General features: G+C 48.6%; 1 protein-coding gene across 1 annotated transcript in view; it reads right to left on the reverse strand.

Annotated features, from left to right (window-relative positions):
* Positions 1-23,146, reverse strand: part of ADAM9 (ADAM metallopeptidase domain 9) — a 764,238-nt gene that overhangs the window by 111,951 nt on the left and 629,141 nt on the right. The window contains exon 17 of the mRNA XM_085634568.1: positions 4,535-4,615. Coding sequence (XP_085490694.1) covers positions 4,535-4,615 — 81 coding nt within the window. The remainder of the gene's footprint in view (positions 1-4,534; positions 4,616-23,146) is intronic.

Raw genomic sequence — 23,146 nt, forward strand, 5'->3', positions numbered from 1 at the left:
GATCTTGGCTGACCTGGTCCCGCCGTAACTTGACAGTTTTACCACCAGCCTGCTTGGCAGCCTGCCCACTCGATTTAGAGGTTAGCAGATACAACTCCGCCAGGAATTGTCACCCGTGTTGACGACGTCATAGGCAGAAGCGGCTGTTGGCAGGAGTCCGCCCAAGATTACTGCTGGGCCAATCACGATGTGCCCTTCTGTCGAGGAAACTGTGGTGCAGATACCTCCTACACTGAGTTGGCGGAATGGAAGGAAATGAGGTAGAAACGTAACCTTTTTTTCGGCTTCCACTTCCGTTTCCATCTTGAACCCCATTGTCCGGGTCCTCGATTTGCTGCTACTACATGATCACGACACTAATCAACTTTGTTGTTGCCAGGATCTAAGGTAAGTTCCTTTTACACTTGTCTAACTATGGATAGTGTGTTGACAATTGCTTTAGTCTTGTGTCTTACATGCATTTTTCTTTCATGTGTAATGCAGTTAGCGTACATTTTAGAACTTAGCTAAGTAAAATGAACATACCTGTATTGAAACTTAAGAAAATGATGTTGTTGTGGGTGTGGTGTTAGTGTTGCCTTTGGTTGAGCATTCAATAGTGTGTGTGAGTTGTTTGTGAGCTATACAATATATAAGAAAAGGGGCATAACACATTACTTACATTAATTTTAGAAGCAAACACAACATATATGTGTATTGAAACATAAATTGACACAAATTTGTAGTACTTACCAGTCTCCAGTCCACCAAGGACTCACTTTGTCAGCAAACCGCTGCTAGGACAACGGCAGCACAACTGAGACATCTAAATTGGCTACACGCAAACTCTCTGGTGACGGAGTACTGTTAGTCAGCAGAGGAGTCCGTCGCCTCGATGGAGGTGCGCCACTTGCACAACGGTAAACAGTCTATTGACGCGGATGGCGGTTCAACCAGCCCACATTAAATAAGGTGGGCGGGATACCATCAGCTTGGCACAGTACTTGGGTACTCCGCCTCAGAGAGACAATGGGAGTCCCACCAAGATCTAAATGAGGCCCTAACTCTTCAAATATTAAAATACCTAAGACAATCAAACCAGGATCCCCTGTGGTTCTCTGCAATGTTGCCATTTTTAATAGGGTACCTAATATTGGTAGCAGTGAACTATCTAGCATCATCAATGTCTCCTTGAACACTGGAATTGTTCCTATTAAATAGAAAACGCCTTAATCAGTCTTCTCTTTTTAAAAAGGATACAGACCCTTTAATCCTTACTAATTTTCAGTCTATTTCACTAATTCACTTTTATGGCAATGTTCCTGAATCTGTGTAAACAAACATCTCCCACACTTCACTGAAAGCAACAACATCCTTGATCCTGCTCAGGTCAGCTTTCGGCCTCTACAGGGAACCAAAACCACTCATCTTGCTATTACAGATCATCTTTGTCTTTCTTTTGATAAAGAAGGGAAAGCACTTTTGATCCTCCTCGACTTTAGTGCCGGCTTTAGCAAAGTCACACATGAAATACTTGGACATTCGAGACACAGCCCTTGCACAAATCAATTCCAGTCTCACAAGTCATTCCCAAGCTGTCCAATTTTCTATATTTTGCTTACTATTCTTTCAAGTTAATTGTTGAGTGCCACAGTGGTCCTGCTCTGAGCCCAACTCCCTTCAATCTATACATGCTCCATCGAGCCCTGTTAGTTTGATATTTGGGTTCTAGTTCATGGCATATGCAGACGTCGCTCAGTTAACCCTAACTTTTGAAGGCAACCTTATTGTGGCCCAACTTAAATTCTGCATGTGTCCACTATCCATCTGGATGAACGCTAACTCTCTAACACTGAATAGGGAGAAGACCAAAGTACTTATCCTTAATACCGATCTGAACATCTGGAGTTATCCATGGTGGCCCTCAGAACAGGACCTAACACCTATTCGTACCACTTCAGCCCAAAATCTTGGTACTCCTTTTGACTCCTTTCATTCAAGAATCATGTCAGTAAAGTTACATCAGCCTGCTTCTTCATTATCAAAACACACAAAGTTTCTCCTAATTCTTTTGATGAATCTTAATCAACAAGTAGTCCAAACTCTAATACTACTTCTGTTGGATTACTGCAATTGCCCTCTTTTAGGTGTGTGAAACTTAATTCTGAAAACTTTTCAATTAGTTCAAAGCTCCACAGCTTATCTTATTTTAAACCTTCCACTGTCTCAAACACCTGGACATTTTACACTTGCTTCCAATATCTAAACATATTCTTTTTAAAAACTCTCTGTATTTGCCATTGTGCTCTTTACAAAATGTGTTCTTATATTCAGCACAGGCTAATTCACTATACTCCAAATAAAACATTGTGATGCAGCAAATCTTTCCTGCTTCAGGGTTGTTGCATAACTCAAGCTCTCAAAGGAGGTGGGTCATTTTTTGAACTGGCCACAAAACAATGGCATGCCTTAGCTTTTCTCCTTACATCCATGTCTTATCAGCTGGTCTGCGTCTGTCAATTCAAAACATTTCGAATTCCAATTGATACTCAGTAATATTCTAATACTGAGGGCTTCAGGTCAGTCAGGATTGTTTCCCTGATCCCTCAGAGTTAGGACATCTTCTGGGGTAACAGTGCGCTCAAGAAATATTTCAAAATAAATAAATACAAGAGAGTGGTCAGATTACTCCCAATTTCCTCACTTCTGTTGAGGGAATTGGAGATCGACCCAGTCCCTGTAGCTCGATGGTAGGGTGGTAATATTTAGTCCAGTTTCCATAGGTGAGTATTTCAGTTTTTGGTTTTAGTTAAGCTTGAAGTGGTATTTAGGAACCAGGATTCCATAGGTTGGGGGCAATGGCCAATGCCAAAATAATCTAGTTCTGATTGCTTTTCTAGGTTTAAGATGGCGTGTCTGTCATCCAAATATCTATAATGTATTCAACTGAATGACTTAATGATGTTCTGAAAAAGGTTGAGGTACACTTTGCAGAGGAATGGAGCAATGGTGGTACCTTGTGGGCCATAGTTTAAAAAACGCAAATGTAATTTACGAAAAAGGATAAAAGGAGGTGATGAGGGATTTGGCAGCAACATGGTAAGAGACTGCAGCCAGAACAGTGTATTGGATTCCTATGTTACTCAGTCTCTGTAGATCAAGCTGTCAAAAGGCAGAGGTGGTTGATAGTGGTCTTGAGATAAATCCATGTGGCAATCAAGATGGATCCCATGCCTTATCCTTGACAGAATCTAGTTTGGTAATCGAAAGAGCACTATTTTCATCAAAAAAAGCAAAACTCACAGTGAAGGCTGATATTTCAAGTTTTATGAAGGAAAGGCCATTTCATAAGGGTGGAAAAATGGATGGGCCTTTGTGGAATACTTGTGGAATTGATACCTTGTTTTTTTTTTTGCAATCAGTTTAATGTGGAATTATATATAGAAGGATCCTAGGTCCTGAGATTGGAAAATTCCAGTTGCCAAGGAGTGACGGATGAAGGCTCTGGTTGGGATGGCAGCTGGAGCAGTAAGAAGAATGTTTTTACATATCTGGAGGGCAGGAACATGCTCCAAAGTCTGCCGTGCCATAGCTCTGATGAGGTAAGTGGACTAATTGGAAAAAACGAAGTTGAAGAAGAGCAATCTTTGTTGCTAGCTGGAGACAGTCATTTAGTAGTTACCCTCACGCACATGTCTTGAGGCAGTTTTCCAGGTTCCTGTCTTTGGCGATAAAGTGGTGTCTCAAAGAGACTTTAAGTTACTGTGAATTGATTGTGCCCAAAATATTTTATCCAGGTTTCAGAGACTCAGGAATCATTGTGGACTGCTCATTTAAAGGACCTGTGTCATGCAGCATGAATAATACAGTATTTCCACAGCTCTTTATATTGCAGAGCGGTTTCGTAGTTGAAACTTGTCCTTGCATTTTGTTTTTGTTCTATTGTTTTTTTACGGAATTCAATATTTTTTCATTTTCAATGACTTTGTCCTAGAAATCAGCCTGCTGGCTTGCAATCGTTGTTATTGACATCAGGAGATCATCATGGAGATCAGATTCTAAAAGGTGGTGCACAGACAAAGCTGGAATTACTATAGTGCATTCCAAGGTATGGTAGCAGCAAGAGGCGACTGAGGGGAGATCAAGTTTTTTTCATGGCCTTATTGAGATCTTGATGTTTCAGGATAATGAAGTCAATGGGGAGGAGGGAAGGTCGAGACAGAATTTAATGTTATGGCTCCTCCGAGTTGTTTTTCGGTCTCAGGGCTATGTCAAGAAGAAGTGAATGTCAATCAACTAGTATCCAATCTCAGCAATCCGAATAGTGAGCTGACTGGACATCAGTTGATAGAGGGTTAAACCTTTTAAATTTGACACAAGGATACAAAATGATGCAGCTCTGGTTTTTCAAACTACATCCTGGATTCACCTAGCAGTCCAGAGGAATATAGAGGAATATCAAAGGCTAAGAAAATTCTAGATGCTACAGCGCCTCATATAGAAACATTCCAATTAAAAACTTATATCTGTACAAGATCATTTTTATACTGCTTACCCCATGACCATTGCATTTTTTCTGCACATCACAGTCATAATTCAGGACAGAAGCACTTATACACTCGTAGTTTCTACAAATCTGTAAAATATTTAAAAAAGGGTAATTAAACTCTGGAGGCCTTTGATAGAACTTCAAATATTTCATACCATAGGTATTTCTTATAAATGAGTCAAGACCTCTAGATATACAGACACAACATTTTCTTTCCTTTCTCATGACAATCGTTTATCTGCATTCGATTTTAAACATTACTATTTATCTTGATGTTATCTCCTTTTTGTCAATATTGTATATTTCTATTTGCTTTTTGCCAGTCTCTTTGTGAAGCGCTCTGATACCTGATGGACCTTGTGTTTGCTACACAAAACCACAAAAATAAAAACATACACTTTTTTAGACCTAACAAAAAACCAATCACATTCTCTAGACTAATGGAGCATTGAATTCTACATTACTTCATCACATATACGCTTTATTTAGCTGGTCTGGTAGAAAGACTCTGAATTTAACAGTGAGTTTTCAGTCCTCTAACAGCACATTTCCACATGTCTTTAACAGTACCCCTATCCTCTTCATTGACATGTTTATTTCTAAAAACTTAGAGAGGGAGAGAATGTATTTGTATGACATTGCAGCACAGTTTGGTATTACATATGAGGACACTCCGAACATTACCAATATGGATCAGATTTTGATTTAGTTTTAGAGAGTTTTTCTATCAGTGGCATTCGGATGTCAGTTCTCATTCACTGTGACTTTTGGTAGCTGGGTGAGTGGAGTGGTATACCTAATTCTTCTTTGGATTTGGATGCTCATTGCCCCGCAAATAATGGATTTCGTAGTTATCTGACAATAGCAAGAGCTATTGGATTAAAGTATGACTGATTTATCCTAAGCAAAATAGTGAGTAAAATAAATAGTAAGTTGGAAAGTGAAGATGAGTCAGGGCCTTATTATAACACTTTTGTGCTAATGCAGATGCACATTTTAGAACCCATAATTACCATTCGCGTGGGGTCTGGTAAGCAGCCGGTGTACAATTTGCACCCAGTTATAAGTTGCAGTCCTCAGAATAAGGAACAAGTGAAAATAACACATGATTTCACCCAGTCTTAGGTGTGCAAGGCATTATTTTGCACTTTAACCACCAATTTGGGCAATATTTTCCTTGGCATAAACCAAGGGTGCAAACCTATAGCTCACATAGTTTGCACCAGAGCTGTAAATCAAGTTCAGGAACAAATGAAAATTTGCACATGAAACCGCATTAGCTGCCCTATGGTAATCAGGGCCGGAGTGAGTGAACGACTAAAAGATCATGGGTAAGTGTGAATCCATTACCATGTTAGTGATAAGACAGAAACCAAATAAGAGAGACTTAGAATAAACAAAAGACAGAATCTTAGGAAGTGAGTGAAATTAGAGGCATGTCAGAGAGTTAGTGAACTAAGGCAGCTCTCAAAAAAGGGAGTACCATCAGCAATTTTGAACCGGTTTTATACCAAGATCACACGTATCTCAGCAGTACCTAATTTGAGTTGGTGGTGGCCAGTGTGCACTGCTGTCACTTATTTATGGAGATCAGGGCACTTTAAGTTTGTCCTGCAAATAGTGGTCCCAATTGTTAAATATTAAAATAATTTTGCTAGGTTGGCCGAGATCCAAAAATCTGAGAGCTGCCCGCTAGTCTGTGTTGGGTCTAAATGCATGTATGCATTCCGCTGAGAAAAAAAGACCATGAACCATGCAGCACTGATGTCTTATTTTTCTCTCAGAGGCCCAGAACATGAGAGAAAGAGAGAGAGAGAGAGAGAGAGAGAATATATGTGTCTGTATATATATATTTTTTTGTTGTTGTTGTTTTGTTTATACAAATTAAGCATGGCATCTAGGGTTGAGGTGGGATCCTGGAGGTGTTGCCCACAGTACTTGGTTGGTAGACAGTGTAGAGAAAAGCATGAGAATTTGAACCTGCGCTCTAGGGGTGTCAGCAGAAAGAAGCCGGGGCAAGGGACAAGCTGCAGTGAATTAGGAAAGGAGCATGTTAAATTTAACAAACCTCCTCTTTGGATCTTCTGTTGGACTGCCAAGATTGCATGAGCTGCACCTCACCCTCTCAGAAATTGCACTACTACCTATTTACCTTTAGACAATGCAGTTTGAATAAAAACATTGAAAAATATAATTTACAGTTACGTTTATTTGTGTAAAAAATTAAAACGTTCTTTCACCCGATCACCCAAGAGGTTGCAGACTTGCTTGCATAATGGCTCATGGTAAGTTCCATTTGCGCACACATCTTAGAATAGTGTGCACAAAGACACTGCATTGCTGCTCACCAAACAAAATAATTAGAGAGAACATTGGCTGAAAGTAATAAAAATAAAAAATAAATAAAAGATTAACATTATTAAAAGTAAAGTGATGAATTTTAAAGCTAATGGGTTCAGTACACTGACAAAATGTAAATGGTTGATAGGAAGAGATGAGTTGGAAAGTGTTAATATATACCCTTATTTGGGTAAAATGTACTCCGCCAACTTCTCTGTAAGGAAAATATCTTGCATCTTTCCAGTAAAGCGATGGCACATGCCAACACACTTTCTTCAGTTTACAAGGACTTAGGTCGTAGACACTGTAACCATTTAATCTCTACGTACAGCACATAAATCCCCCCAGCTCTACTCTATGATATTGATGTTATGGATATGAAACATTGGAACTTTTTACATATAATGGAGGGGAAAATATTCAATAAAATCTGTCATTTAAATACACTTACCCCTGTCAAAGCAACACACCTCAAAATGAGGCTTTCAAGTACTTACATTAGGGGGTTGGCCCCTGCTCTCATGTAGGGTTGCAGGCTTTTGCTCAGTAAGGAGCACTCTTTGGGAGGCCTACTCTGCTCAGAGGCATTAGGTCAAAGAAGAAAGATAACTACTTTGCACAAGAATTTTAATCAAGCACTTCTGCACTTTAGACTGAGTAGGGCTGACTTAATTGTATTGTCCTGTTATGCAATTACAATTGACCTGAAACACAGTATTAGGACCAGTTCGAAGAAACAAGATATGATTTAGTGTAGGGAACAAAGGAGAATGGAGATAATAACTACCACGGTCTCTGAGACATAGCCTCAACCCTACTTAAATTGGAATGTGGAGTATGGTTTCTGGCAGTATTTCCTACTGTTCCATATGAATATTCTGTCATTAAAATAATAATCTGCTACAGGAGCTTGGGGTGGCATTGCTTCAGAGAATAGACTGATTCATCATCATCATCAACTTTATTTCACACCTCACGGATGCATAAAAGTACTCCAATAAAAACATTTCATTACAGATGATAAACGTAGGATAAGAAAAGTGTGAATTACAGTCAGTAAACAAATAGCAGCGATCATGAATTAAAACAGGTACAATCAACTAAAGCAATAATTCTTAAGATTCAATAGATACATTATTAAAAACCTTACGAGATCTCACGGCGGCCAATAAAAAGGAAGCAAGTACATAACAGACCAATGGGGTTTCTAGTTGATAAAATAAGGGGAGGGCTAAAACTGGGTTACGCAAGGAAAATTTCTTTAAAAGTGGAATGATAAAAATCTTTCTCTCTACTTTATACAGCGGGCAAAAGAGCAATACATGCGAAGTTGATTGTGTCACCTTATTGTTACACGGACAAGGTGGTAAAAGACTTATAGAAAATAAGTTATGTGGATGACCCAGCATTAGTAGGATAAAATTTAGACGGTATCTAGTCAAGATAAAACGGTGCTGGTTAGTCTTGACAAACCCTAGCTATAGATGAGAATAATTTGGCATCTGAAGTATGCTCTCATAAAACTTTACAGACTGTTTTTCTTTTTGGTTTTCCCACCTATCACGCATAGCTTTCGTTAAGTAAATGGCCTTCAGTTTAGATTTAGGAAAGTGTACGCAAAGGGTAGGGGTATCATACAAGAAGGCCAGACCCAAAGAGGTTAAAGTTTGCCTGACATACGAAAGCCACAGGATTTTGTAGGCGAGAGCCATTTTCATAATATCTTTCAAAATGTTCTGGTTCAGACCCACGGAATCCCTTTTCCATACAGATAACCAAAGAGAAAGTGGGGCTAATTTAATAGAATCGGTGATAAAAGGCATACCGACTTCAGTATGAGCCACAAGGTTATTACATGTTTGTGGAATTGACAGAAATCTTTTAATAATTTGTCTTCCAGGACTTGAAGTGTAGTCACATTTGTTATTTCCCAGATTGCTGCCCTATATGTCGCCGTTGGTAATGTTTTAGCCAAATACATTTTAACCATTTCTAAAATTGGCTTGCAGCCCATTTTTTTTTTAGAAAATCTAAAAATTGCATTAATACTCTGGGGCATTAAATTTGCACGGATTTGCAGCATCTCTTTCCAGTTTTGTTTAGCATCAAAAACAATACCTAGAACAATAAAAAGTTGTACATGCTCATATTTGCCCCCCTCTAGATGCTAACTCATCATTTTCGTTTTAGCACCTCCTTTTGCCATAGTATAGGTTTTGGCTTTATTTACATGGAAATCCAAATTGCACATAAAGGCTGTATAGTGTGTAATAAGGTTTTGAAGTGCCTAAGGGGTCCTTGCCAGTAAAACTGCATCATCTGCATATAGAAGGATGGGGAGGGGGGACCGCGAGACAATTGGAGTATCTTTCACAATGTTTTTTTTTTTTTTTTTTTTTTTTTAAAGTTTTTATTGAACAGTAAAAAGGATACAGGCATGGGCCTACAACCACCAGGGCCGGCCGCTAGAATCGAAAAGGATCACACAGTGTTAAAGTCATTAACCGGCCCATGGGGCCCAGCCCATTACAGAAGCTCCGGCTACACATAAGGGAATCAGGATACATACATTTAACATAAATAACAACTAAAAAAACAAAAGGCGAGGCGTAGTGACATGAAGTGGGCGTCAGACTACAGCAGGGGGACTTCACATCCGACCACCAGATGGCGGTCAAGGGGAAGGAGGACTAAGAGGTCAGGGGGGGTCACGGGAGAGCCAGGTCTACACTCGGATATTCCAAATACGCCAGGAACCATCACGGGTCAGGGGGACAAGGCAACCTCGGAAGTGTCCACCAGGGGGGGAGCACAGATATTCCCCCTATACTCATTCCATTGCCCCCAGATTCTACCCCATGCCCCCGGTTTACCACGAGCCACATACACAGTCTTCTCCCTGAACATGCACCAGTCCATGTTCTCCTTCCATACAGACACGGTGGGAGGCCGCTGGGAACCCCAAAGCTGCGCTATATCTCTCTTGGCAATCATGTTCCCCAGGGCCGCCCACCGAGTCTGGGCCGCGTTATAATCATTGGGCTCCCACACATTCAGAACACAGCGACGCACCTCCGGCAACAGAGCAACCCCGGTGACTCGTCCCATAACCTCATGCACCCGGCGCCAGTATTCCGCCACCTCGCGGCACTCCCATAGGATGTGGAGAAAGGTGGCACTAAGCCCACAGCCCCGCTTACAGAGCCCGTCGTCAGAAAATCCCATCGAAACCAAACGGGGACCCGTCACGTAAACCCGGTGGAGAATCTTAAGCTGGACCAGACGGAGACGGGCCGGGATGGCCACCTCCTTAGGGGACGACAGTGCAGACTGCCAGTCCTCGTCGTCCAACTCCACCCCATCTCCCGCCCATGCCTCCCGAAGACGCACCAAGAGGTCAGCCCGATTATTAATCAGTTTTTTATAAATTAGAGAGATAGTACTGTCGGGCACGTGACCATCGAGTATGCGGTCCTCGAGGGGCGAAGAAGCCGGGACCTTGGTCCCTTCCCCAAAGACAGAGAGCAGGGCATGCCGAACCTGGGCATAACGGAAGAACTCCCTTTCAGTAAGCTCGTATTCGCTCTGGAGCGCCGCGAAGGTTTTAACCGCGCCCTTAACCCATAAGTCTCCCACTCTGCTAATACCGATCGTGTCCCAGTGCTCAAAGCCTTTCGTTGTCCAGAGGCTACCCAATCGGTCGGAGGCGAATAAAGGAGTAGCACACGTTAAACGCTCACTCCAGCCCATGGCTACATTAGCTGCCTTCCAGATCCTTACCGCAATCTTAGTAGGGCCCGTAAGGGTCCTTCCAGCCAAGCGGGAGTAAAGCGCCCTATTATAGTTACCGCCGGGAAGCAGAAATTTATCCATCTCATACGCCGGGTTCAAGCCGGGCACATACGTGGCATGGTTAATGGCCGATAGTTGGGAGGCCCAATAGTACCTTCTAATGTCGGGAAGCGCGATACCCCCATCGTACCAGGGGAGAGTAAGCTTTGCCAGAGCGATACGCGTGCGCCCGTCCCACACCAGTCTCCTCTGCAGGCTCTCCACCTCCCGAAAGTAGGCAACCGGAATGACGTCGAAGGAGTTCTGAAGTGCATAAAGGAATCTGGGAAGGGACATCATTTTAAACAGAGCTGCGCGACCAAGCGGGGACAAGGGCAGCTTACACCACCGAGCCGTATCCTCCCTCAAACGCCGAAGTGGAAGCAGGAGGTTCTGCTCATAGCGAACCGCCGGGTCCAACGAAACGTACACCCCCAGGTATTTAAAGCCGGACAGAGATAGTTGGATCGGAAGCCGAGGCGGCAAGAGAGGAGGGCCACCAGAGATGGGATACACGCAAGATTTAGACCAGTTAATCGTCAGACCCGAATTTCTCCCAAAGGAAGTAAGGACATCAAAGAGAACATTAAGCGACTGCCGCGGCGAGGTGAGATACAAAAGAATATCATCCGCGTACAACGAGACCCGGTCCTCGAAGCCCGGGGCCCACCGGATCCCTCTGATCGAGGGCTCCCAGCGGAGCCAGGCAGCGAGCGGTTCCAAGGCGAGAGCAAAGAGCAGAGGGGACAACGGGCACCCCTGCCTCGTACCCCTACCGAGAGCGAAAGGCTGAGAGACCCGCCCATTGACGACCACCTGAGCCATTGGTCCAGCGTAAAGAAGCTTCACCCAGCCAAGAAATCCCTCCCCAAAGCCGAATTTGGTCAAGACAGCCCAGAGGAATGGCCACTCGATGGTATCAAAGGCCATCGTGGCATCTAAAGAAACCAGTACGGCTGGTTCGGAGAGGTACTCCGCCCTAGCGAGGGCGCCGTGGAGACGCCGCAGGTTAAGAGCAGTATTACGATGAGGGATGAAGCCGCATTGATCCGGATGGATCAGATCACAGATAACGCTCAGCAAGCGAGTGGCGAGGACTTTAGCCAGTATCTTAGGCTCGGCGTTTAATAGAGAAATAGGCCTGTAGGAGGCACAGCGGTCTCGTGGCTTACCATCCTTGGGGATCACGACTATCGTAGCCAGACGCTGGTCGGCGGGAAGGGAACCCGTTTCGAGGACTCCTGGAACATACGACGGAGGAAAGGCGCGATTTTATCCGGGCGCAATTTATACAACTCAATAGGCAGGCCGTTGGGACCCATAGCCTTGCCAGAGCGAAGGGAGCGAATCGCAGTTGCAATCTCGTCAACAGACAAGGGGGCGTCCAGCTGTTCACGGTCCTCGACGGACAAGCCGGGCAGAGCAATATCCCGCAGCAGAAGGCGAGAGTCTTCCTCATCCCTATCAGTCACCGGGGAGTAAACGGCCCGGAGGTGGTTAGCAAAACACTCACCGGGCTCAGTCACACACGCTCCATCCGAAACCCGAAGCTCCGGGACCACACGATTCACTCTCTCCTTCCTGTCCAGCCAAGCAATCAATTTACCCGCCTTGTCTCCGGCGTCATACAATCTACCCTGCTGCTCCCTATACATAGTCTTGGCAGCATCAGTAACAAGAGACCTGCATTCAAACTGCTTCAAGCTGAGGGCATGGAGCCCATCCGGAGTGACACCCGCCTCCAAGGCCGACTCCAGCCCCGATATGTCAGTCTCCAGCTTCACCACTGCCTCATTCCTGAGCTTCTTAGCCACCACTATCTGGGAGAGGGCTTGTCCGCGGAGCACGGTTTTAAAAGCTTCCCACAGGGACATTGCGGACGACACCGACCCCTCGTTTTCAAGGAAATATTGGTCAATCGACTTGACCAGGCTGTCGCGAGTCGTGGGGTCTCGCAGGTACCAAGGGTTAATGGGAGCGATCCGCCCTGCAGACCGCGACCCGGTGTCAAAGAGCAGCCACAGCGGGGAATGATCAGAGATACCCCGCGCCAGGTGCCTAACCTCTCGAATCCGGGCAGTCTGGGCCGCGGGCATAAGAAAATAGTCTAATCTGGAAAGACTCCCATGCGCCCCAGAGTGAAAGGTGTACTGACATTGTGTCGGATGCATTAATCTCCAACTATCTACCAGACCAAAGGTCTCCAAGAGTCCGCCGAGCCATGCCTGGGCAGCGGGGAGGGCCCTGGGCGGGTGACGATCCAGGTCACCCGAAACCACCGAATTTAAGTCCCCGCCCATAAGCAAAAGACTGTCCGGAAGTTCAAGCAACATTCGACCCAAGTCCGAGAAGGTGGAGTTCTGGAGGCCCGGGGGAACGTAAACTGAGACCAAGGAAAGTGACTGCCCCTCCCACCTCCCAGTCAAAGCCACATAGCGCCCTCTATCATCCGGGACTACCCTGGTGATCTCTAACGGAAGTGAGGATCGCAGGAGAATGCCCACCCCTCTAGAACCAGTGGTGAAACCAGAATGGGCCACGAGGCGGTATCCCCCCCTGTTCATTGCATGACAAACATTACCAACCAGATGCGTCTCCTGTAAAAACACCACATCAGGAGTCAGGCGACGCAAATACTGCAGCACAACACCCCGCTTGATACGGTCCCCCAACCCATTGACGTTCCATGACATCAATCTCAACCCGTCCCCCCCCATCCCCTCCAGTAGATCAAAGGTCCCCCAGCCAATAGCGCAGCACCCGAAACTGGACAAAAATCAGTACCTCGCCCCGAAAACAAAAAACACACATCAAAACAACCCCTCCCACCCCCCAACCCCCCCCCAACTCCAACTCCCCCCACCCTGCACCCCTGCGGGCCAAAAAACCACCCCAACTTGCAGTGTGCCTGTCGCCCTACAAACCCCATTCTACGAAAAGACCCCGGAGGAGGAAAGGGACCCGTCCCCGCCCGCCCCCCACACAGGTCATAGTGAGACAAAATGAACAAAAGAAGTAAAACCCAGCCGAACAGTGCAAAATGGCAAAGTCAAGGACCAAAAGTCACTCCAAAGGGGACCCGTCACCTTCGGTACCGGCAGAGGGCCCCGGCCGGTCACCCCTGTCCGGCAGCGAGTCCAGCCAGTCACTCACAGTCGCGGGAGAGTCAAAAAAGACAGTCCGGTCCTCGTGTTCCACTCGGAGTTTTGCGGGATAGAGCATAGAGTACTTAAGGCCCAGGTCACGGAGACGACGCTTCACCCCCTGGAAACCCATCCGCTGTTTCTGGACAAGTTGGGTGAAGTCCGGATAAAAGTTAATTGACGAGTTCTCATGACGAACCGGGCCGTGGACCCGTGAGGCCTGCAGAATCGCATCTCGGTCTCTGTAGTGGAAAAGTTTGGCTACAATAGGCCTCGGGGGGGCCCCCGGCCGCGGCCGACCGCCCGGAACTCGATGGGCCCGCTCCACGGCAAAGAACTTACTTAGGCCAGCGGGGGCCAGCTGTTGGAGGATGAGTTCCTCGACCAGGAGGTCAACCGGGCGGTTGTCGGAGGACTCCGGTACGCCTATGACACGGATGTTATTGCGTCGGGCTCGTCCTTCGAAGTCCTCCAGCCGCCGGGCCATCTGATCGTTGGCCATCTTGATGTCGCCAAGAGTGGTCTGCAGGTCCGACACATCCGCACCAAGGGTGGAAGTCCGCACATCGAGCGCTTGAACCCTCTCGTTGGTTTTAGAGAGATCCGCCCGAATTAATGTGACATCGATAGCCACCGTGTCGATTTTACGGGCCAAGGCCTCGTACTGCGTGGCGATGGTCTCCCTGATGCCATTAATGGCGCCCATGATGTCCTGCAGGGACAGCTCCGGAGAGACGGACGTGCCACCACCGGCGTCGTCTGGGGGGACACTGGCCGCTCCAGGGGACCCTCTGCCATGAGTGTAGCGGTCCATGTTGTTCGCCTGGACCGGTCCCCCGCGGAGGGAAGCTTTAGTCTTACGCCCCTCGGGGCCCCCCTTGCCCCCCATGTGGGCCACGCTCACCGAAGGGGACCGTCGATCAAGGGTCGAATGGGCACCGGCACCGCAGACGGGCGCCTCACCAGAGTCCGCAATATAGCGGTGCGAGGGGACCAAAGGCAATGGGTACACTAGTAGCAGGCGGAGACAAAGGCCTCACGCAGAGGCCAAAGAAACACCCAGCCACACCAAGCGATTCCGCCGTCCAGCCCCTTTGAAGTCCAAAAGTGAAACCGAAAGTGATGGAGCGGCCACTGGCACAGCGCTGCAGCCGCTGTTGTTCAATTACGCCCCGGCTCCACAGTTCACCCTCGCACCGGGCACCGCCGTCGGGTGGGTCTCAAAAGTTCAGACCACGATAAATCAGGATTCCCAGGTCCGATTCGATTTCTGAAAGGAGATCCGTGTTCAGCCAGCCTTCATCTTCCAACTTCCGTAAACCATATCAGGATAAAATCAGGATAAATTCCGAGGAGCAGCGAGGGTCCGGGGAGCCCTGTGCTCACGCGACCATCTTGGATGCGCGCTAGGCTCCTCCCCCATCTTTCACAATGTTAATCAAAGTGTCATTAAGTTTGTTTGCGAACAGAGCGGAAAAACAACTAGCGTCCTACTTAAAATATAAACAAAGACAGTTTATAATCTCATCAATCACAGACGCACACAACAAAACACACACAAAACATAAGCAAATTCTACAAACATTCCAAGAGTTCTACCAAGATCTCTATAGGGAGACCAGGCCCTAGACCGAGAAGGCTGTTCAAAGTATCTAGACAGATTGGCCCTCCCCAAACTAACGCAGGACGAAGCCCAAACACTAGGGCAGGACATAAACTCAGCGGAGATAGAGATAGCGGTGAAATCCCTAAAAGAAAACAAGGCACCAGGCCCAGACAGGTACACAGCCACCTTCTACAAATCACTCCTACCACTCCTGCTGCCAACCATAAAAAAGGTGTTCAACCACTGCGCGGAGAAGGGACTAGTATCCCAATCCATGTCGGAGGCGAACATAATTGTAATACTGAAGGAGGACAAAGACCCGCTATTACACAAAAACTACAGGCCCATCTCTTTAATCAATGTGGATTGCAAGATATATGCAAAACTTTTGGCCATGAGATTAAACAACACGCTACCAAAACTAATATCTAACTCACAAGTAGGGTTCCTAAAGACCCGAATGTCACATGACAACACTAGACTCCTATGCCACATACTCGAACGTACCTCTAAATCAGACGTTCCAGTGGTGGCTATTACACTAGATGCCGAGAAAGCGTTTGACAGGGTATCTTGGGACTTCTTGGAGCAACGCATGAGGTCATTCAACCTTGGGGAGGCTCACACAAGGAAGGTAATGGCGCTATACGGAGATCCTAGAGCACGCATGGTAGTTAACGGGGCGGTCTCCGACCCCCTTCGCCTTACAGCGGGGTACAAGACAGGGCTACCCCTTATGCCCCTCGCTCTTCCTGCTGGCCATGGAACCTCCAATCAGAGACATCAAGGCCAACGAGGAGGTGAAGGGAATATGTATAAACGAGGTGGAAGTCAAGCTAGCCGCGTATGCGGATGACATCCTCATCATGACAGAACAACCGAAGAGCTACATCGCGGCACTGATAAGAACGATTGAGATTTACTCAAAACACTCAGGGTATAAGCTGAACAAAGACAAGTCTGAGTGCAAACCTCTCAACGTAAAGACTCTTTGGGAGGTTCGGGGCTGGCCTGGCAAACGGGCTTCATCAAATACCTAGGGATTCAATTCGGCAATGACCTTAAAACCACACTAGACTAAAATGAGAAACGACTATTAGGGAAGACAAAGACTCTTTTAGAGTCCTGGTCCCCCAAATTTATAACAAGGTGGGGCAGAATTGAAACAGTCAAGATGATGATTACCCCGATGATCAATTACTTACTGAGCATGCTCCCACTCATACTCACGGACGACTTCCACTGCTAACTGGACAAGATGATTAACAAATTCCTATGGATAGACAAAACAGCTAGAATAAGCTTACAAAAACTAAGACTAGATAAGAAACTAGGGGGTCTGAACCTAGCCGACTACAGAACCTTCCAAATCGCATTCATAGCCAAACAGGGAGCGTACTGGCTGTCACCCCCTCGGGGCTACACGCCGGTATGGCTACTACTTGAACGAGCCATCTTGGACAACCTAGAACCAATGGTACTCCTAACAGCCAACAAACACATATACACCTCCAACCCAATAACACAAAAGTGGCCCTGCTCAAAATAGACAAAAAAATGGAACACAGTATAAAAAACTGGAAGTGGGAGTCCTTGTGGGCAAACAACAAGATTAAATATAGGGGGAAACCCCTTGCCATAGAGACTTGGAAGAAAATGGGAATCTACTATCCAGCCCAGCTGGAGGAGGGAGGGAACCCCACCACATTCAGCACGCTAAAAGAGAAACATAACCTACCAGACATAGAACTCTTTAGCTTCCTTAAGATCAGAACAGCTCTGACAAAGGCAAACTTAGCACAACACAACCCGACAATAATACAATACATGACATGGCTCAACAGAGTAGGACACCAAGTCTCTCACCTCTACAAGCTGCTACGCCCTAGCACCACCAAAATCAATGATAAGCCAGCAGAATACTGGACAAAGCAGCATGACACCACACTAAACAAACACGAATTGGAGATCATCTGGGCCTCCCCCTCAAGGAACAAGATCACCCCAGCACTGTCCCAGACAAAATTCAGGCTCCTACACAAATCCTATTGGATCCCGGCGCGACTTGCAACGCTAGGCCTCAGGGAAACCGACCTATGCTGGAACTGCGAGAACGAGAAGGGGGACCTAGCACACCTCATCTTTTACTGCCCTAAAGTTAGAAGGTTCTGGGAAAACATTCAGTTTTATAGAAGAAATGCTGGGATGCACTCTAAAACCAGAATTTCCCACCCTTGCCACGGCGTTTATAACCACTGACCTAGACTCACAACAGGACAGGGATCTACTAGACCTCCTTCTGACCTCGGCAGTAAAAATGGTAGAGTACTGCGGAACTCACCCTGGAGACCAGCAACCAGGGGAATGTGGGCATCACTGGATGACTACTTGGACCCCTATGAACCCCCGTGAATACAATAGAAGAAAGGTGAACTCTCTCCCACAGGCCAAAGCAGACCCACGAGTGTCAACTTCTCCGTGTGCACTACCCTCTTTCTTCTCTTCTCATTTCTCTTTGCTTTGACTATCCCCTCCCACTCAGTACCACTCCTTTTGTAAGACAGTGGATAGGGGAACATCCGAACATGTAGATCACTTACCTGTATCATTGGCAAACATAGCCAGTTTGTGATATTACCCCACAATGGAGAAGTGATGACAATTGTATGTTTAAAAAAAAAAAAATCTTAATAAAATACTTGGAAATGAGTATATAGGGAAAACAAAAAAGGAGCCAACACGCTTCCTTGTCTGACTCCCCTTTCAATTTTGAATAGAGTGGTGCATTTGCCAAAACTCCTGTATCGAACCATAGCGGTGGCGTCCCTATAAAGCTCTCTTATAAAATTTCCTTTAAAATTAACCAAAGTTTGTTATGTACCACGCAGTCAAAGGCCTTTGAAAAAGGTCCATAAAGGCCATATGTAATTGGGCCTTTTTTACAGTTGTATACTTTTCTAGAATCATTGTTAATTTAAGACATTGGTTTACAGTGCCCTGCCCTGTCTAAACCCGTACTGCACTTCCGAGAGGATTTTCTCTGCCCACACTTCCAATTTGTTTAACAATAGCCTGCCCATAAGTTGGGCTGTACTATCAAGCAAGGAGATAGGACGATAGTTGGCAGGCAATGAAGCGTTACCTTTTTTAAAAATCGGGATTATGACAGAGTTTTTCCAGGAGGGGAGGGGATCATATTTTGCTATAGCATTAAAAACGACAGTTAAAAGGGGGACCAAAGGGGGAGTGGCTTGCCGAGCCAAGATGGTGGACGCACTCGAGTGCTCCGGGACCCCTCCACCATCCGCCTGTAATCCTAGCCTACAACGAGCCATCAGGACCCGTATCTCCCTCCCTACTGGGCACGGTGCTCTAACGGAATGTCCGGGGGTGTAGATCTTCACACCGGGACCCCCTGAAGCAGTGGACCGGCCCGCCGAGTGCAGCGGACAAAATGGCAGCTCCCGGTCTGTGATCGCAGCGCTGGCCGATCTTTGCCATCCTCCACGAGAAGCGGCGCCCGGCCCCAGAAGCTGAGGGGCTCTACGACACTGACCCCCGGGTCCGCTGTGACCGACGGCCCGGCTTGTTGCTGGATTTGCTTCTTGCTCCCCTTGCTGCCTCTTATACGTGGCTGCTGGCGTCCGGCCCTCCGGCGGCGCGGCCGCTTTACTGCATGCGGTGTCTGGCGGCTGGAGTAAAGGAGACAGTCGCCCCCCCCCATGCACACCAGCGTGATCCTTGGAGGCCAGAAGAGCGGCTGCCATATCGGGCTGCAGGAGCCGTGGAGTACAGCTGTGAACCTTGAGGCAAGGGGCCGCTGGCATCTGCGGACCTGTGGAGAGACGAGCATTGGAGCGGGTGAGTCCTGGCGGCGCTGGGGTCCAGGGACAGTTGAGTGGGGCCCCCGTGCACCCAGGCAGGTACTGTTGGGGGGGGTGGCCATGAGTGGCCCCCCTCATTGCCTGGCCAGACTGGTTCTCCCCCCCGGAGGGTACGTTGCTGGAACCGCCTCCCCTTCCGAGCTGACAGGGCCCTGATACCGCGCTTTGGGCCATGCGGCGACCCATGGGTTGAGGTTGGCCCAGTACTCCATATCGGTCGCAGAACCGAGCGACGGAGAACACACGGCGGATCCTCTACCGCCTTGGGGGCCACGGATGGGCTGTCCTCGCCCGGGTAACTGCGCTGGAGCATGAGGGAGAGCCCTCCCTACCCTACTACTACATTCTGATTTCCCCCCCCAGGCCGCATCAACAATTGGGGACCTGCTGTTGGGGCTTTCAGCCGCACACACCGAGCGGCACCTGTTTGGCTGTTTGGGAGGGCTCGTTGGTCCACATTTGTGGTGCGGGGCAGTGGCCTTGGGCGGCAGCCACCTCCCCCACGCTGTCACACCCAGAAATCTTGGCTCTAGAAGCGGGCAAATTGTTGTCTGAGTTGTAAGGACTGCGGCCTCGTCCAGTGGGGCCCTGCCTGCGGCGCTGGGGCCTGGCCTCTAGTCACCTCACCATCCCCCTTCTCCCCACTGAAGATCCACTCTGTCCGGGACAGCGGAGTCGGCCGCACACATCGGGCGGCGGCGATCGGGTCCCAATTGTGCCTTGGTGTTGGTTGTCCCTCCGCCTCTACTTCGGGCCGCCCACGAAGGCTCGCAGGTTACCCCCACTGCAGGATCCACCTACAGGGTACCCGGGCGCTGCAGCTCCTTGGGGTGCCACCATGGGCAGGACGGACAGGTCGGCAAAGGCTCCTGCCACCCAAACCAAAATAGACCACTTCACCACCTTGGAGGCATGCGTACCTGGGGGATCCGCGGAACAGGAGCCACTGCCCTCAACTGAGTTGTCTACTATCCTGCAAGCCTTCCACGTGTCGCAAACCTCGGTGGAGGGCAAGATCGCGGAGGTGCGCGTGGACATGACTCTTATCCGGCAAGATTTTCGAAACGCCAACGCTCGGATCAAGGAAACTGAAACCTGTATCTCCACCGTGGAAGACTAAGTACAGCAGCTCAAGGGGCAGGTGGCCAGCCTTCAATCTCACACTCAGGAGCTGCACCTCTGGGCAGAGGATGCAGAGAACAGGTCCCGATGCAATAATCTTCGCCTGGTGGGTTTCCCGGAGCAGGGCCGCACGGCGGACTTTCTGGAGAAATGGCTCAGATCATGGGTCCCTGAGGGCTCTCTCTCTCCCTGGTTCGCGATTGAGCGGGCCCATCGGTCCCTGGCCCCTAAGCCTTCTCAGTGTGCGTCCCCCCGACCAATCATAATGCAGGTCCTTAACTTAAAAAAACGGGATGCCATCCTGTGAGAAGCACGCAAACAGCAGCGGCTCCTGCACGAAAATCACGCTATCATGATTTTCCCGGACTACACCCGCGAGGTCCAGAGCCAGCGCCGCTCCTTCGACGACGTTAAACAAAAGCTGAGGGCGCTTCATATCCAATACCGGCTCCTCTTCCCGGCACGCCTGCGAGTGGTATTCGCCAACAAGACCTTGTTCTTCAACAGCCCAACAGAGACCTGGACCTCGGTGATGGAGGAACGCCCGTTGCACACTGGTGACCGAGCCCCGCACCGGGGGGGGGGTGAAGGGGGGGTGGAGGTGGGGGGGGGGGAGGTGGGGGGGCTTGCTGGGGGCAAACCTGCTCGCCTCTCACCTCCCGGCCCCAACGTAACCGCTCCCGCAGGTGCCGTGAACAGAGGCGGACAAGCTCAGACTCCCCACCGGGCCACCCCCTTCAACCGATACTGCTCTCTGATGAACCCTCAACTGGGAGACGCTCTGGCTCATCCGACCATTTGGCTCATGGGGGCGCTTCGCCCCGACCCTCCTTGCATGTTCTCCCAGACACCGTTGTCCAGAGTTTTTCCCTTAATTTTGTGTTTTTAAGTTCTACCACACCAGCATTCATGAAGCACCTTGACGAACACCCGACAAGACAGACAGACAGGACCTCCCCCTTCAGACTCGTAGTCCCACTGCCAACCCAAGCACCATGTCCGACACACCATTAATAAACACCCCCCTGCGCATCATGTCCTGGAACGTTAATGGCCTCCTGGACCGCTTTAAACGCATGGCTGTCCTCAGAAATGCGCAGCGCTTAGGGGCGGACATCTTACTCTTACAGGAAACCCACATGCTCGGTAATCACTGCCCCTTCTTAACGCGGTACGGCTATGATAGAGTGTGGCACTCGGGATTTACAAGGGGTTCCCGAGGGCTGGCGATCCTGGTGAGGTGCTCTCTTCCTCTGGTGATTGTCCAAACGACTCTTGATGCCCAGGGCACTTTTGTGGCCCTCAGCGGCACACTCAATGGCAACCCGCTTAACCTGGTGTCCCTTTATTCACCCCCTTCGATGCTGACGACGATTCTAGCAAAGTCCATTGACCTCCTGGCGTCTCTGCCCCCTGGTCCCACATTCCTTGGGGGCGACTTTAACGCGGTCGCATCACCTGACCTCGACACGACAGGCCTTCCATCCGTAGGTAGAATTGCAGAAGCCAAGCAGCTGAGGTCTTGGTCCGCATCACTAGGTTTATGCGACGTGTGACGACTATGGCACCCTCACTCAATTTACACACACCTCAGCGGCAACACCATACACAGGCACGCATTGACACCATATTTGTTCTCTCGACGGACTGTCCTCTGATTCAGGACGTCTCGCTTCTTCCGAGAGGTATCTCTGACCACTCGCCAGTGATGATCCTTGCAGGTCCCACCCCACCTCTGTCCGGCAAACATGGAGGTTAAATGCCTGGTTTCTTCAGGACAGGGATTTCAGGAAGGTGGTGAGGCGGGAGCTAAAACAGTACTTTCTTTCCAATGAGGGCTCTGTGCCCTCCCCAGGCACCCTATGGGAGGCGGGCAAGGCCACGATTAGGGGGGTCGACAAGGGCCAACTCAAGCTCCAGCGACAAACCCAACTGGAACAGATTACCTTGCGAGAGGCGCAGGCCCTGCGCCTCGAACGTGCCGCAGCCCAATCCCTAGATGCTTCCGACACAAGACTTCTGACCCGGCTCCGGTCGGAGATCAAGCAGCTGTCGCTGGACGCGGCCAAACTCCTCTGGCGCTCCTCCGTGGCCAGGGTATATGGATGGGGCGACAAGAATGGCTCGCTCCTTCACCGCCTGGCTACGTACCCAAGGGCGAATCGTATAATCCCTGACATAGCGGCACCAGACGGGTCACTGTGCCGTGCCCCAATGGAAATGGTGCAAGCCTTTGCCGCATACTACCATAGGCTATACGAGGCCCGAACCCCAACCCTGTCCCTTATGGACCTGATGGACGTGGAGGGGGGCCGCCTTCCGTATGCAGATGCCGCCGCTCAAGCCGATCTGGACCGTCCCATTTCCCGTGAGACGCAATCGCTCTGGTTTCATCTGGCAAGACACCGGGCCCAGATGGCCTTCCTCGAGAATACTATGCCCACTACCGGGATGTTCTCATCCCCCACCTAGACGCACTGTTTCGCGAAGCTGTGGAGAAAGGCTCTTTCCCTCAGGAAACGGACATAGCCACCATTGTGGTCCTTCCGAAATCCCAGCCCCCTCGCCGCAGTGCGCAGATTACCGCCCCATCTCCCTTATCAACACTGAGGTCAAACTGTTCGCCACCCTCCTTGCTCAGTGACTCAAACCCCATCTGTCCACGTTGGTCCACACCGATCAATGCGGGTTT

Source organism: Triturus cristatus, chromosome 11 (assembly GCF_964204655.1).
Source record: "Triturus cristatus chromosome 11, aTriCri1.1, whole genome shotgun sequence".
NCBI lineage: Eukaryota > Metazoa > Chordata > Amphibia > Caudata > Salamandridae > Triturus > Triturus cristatus.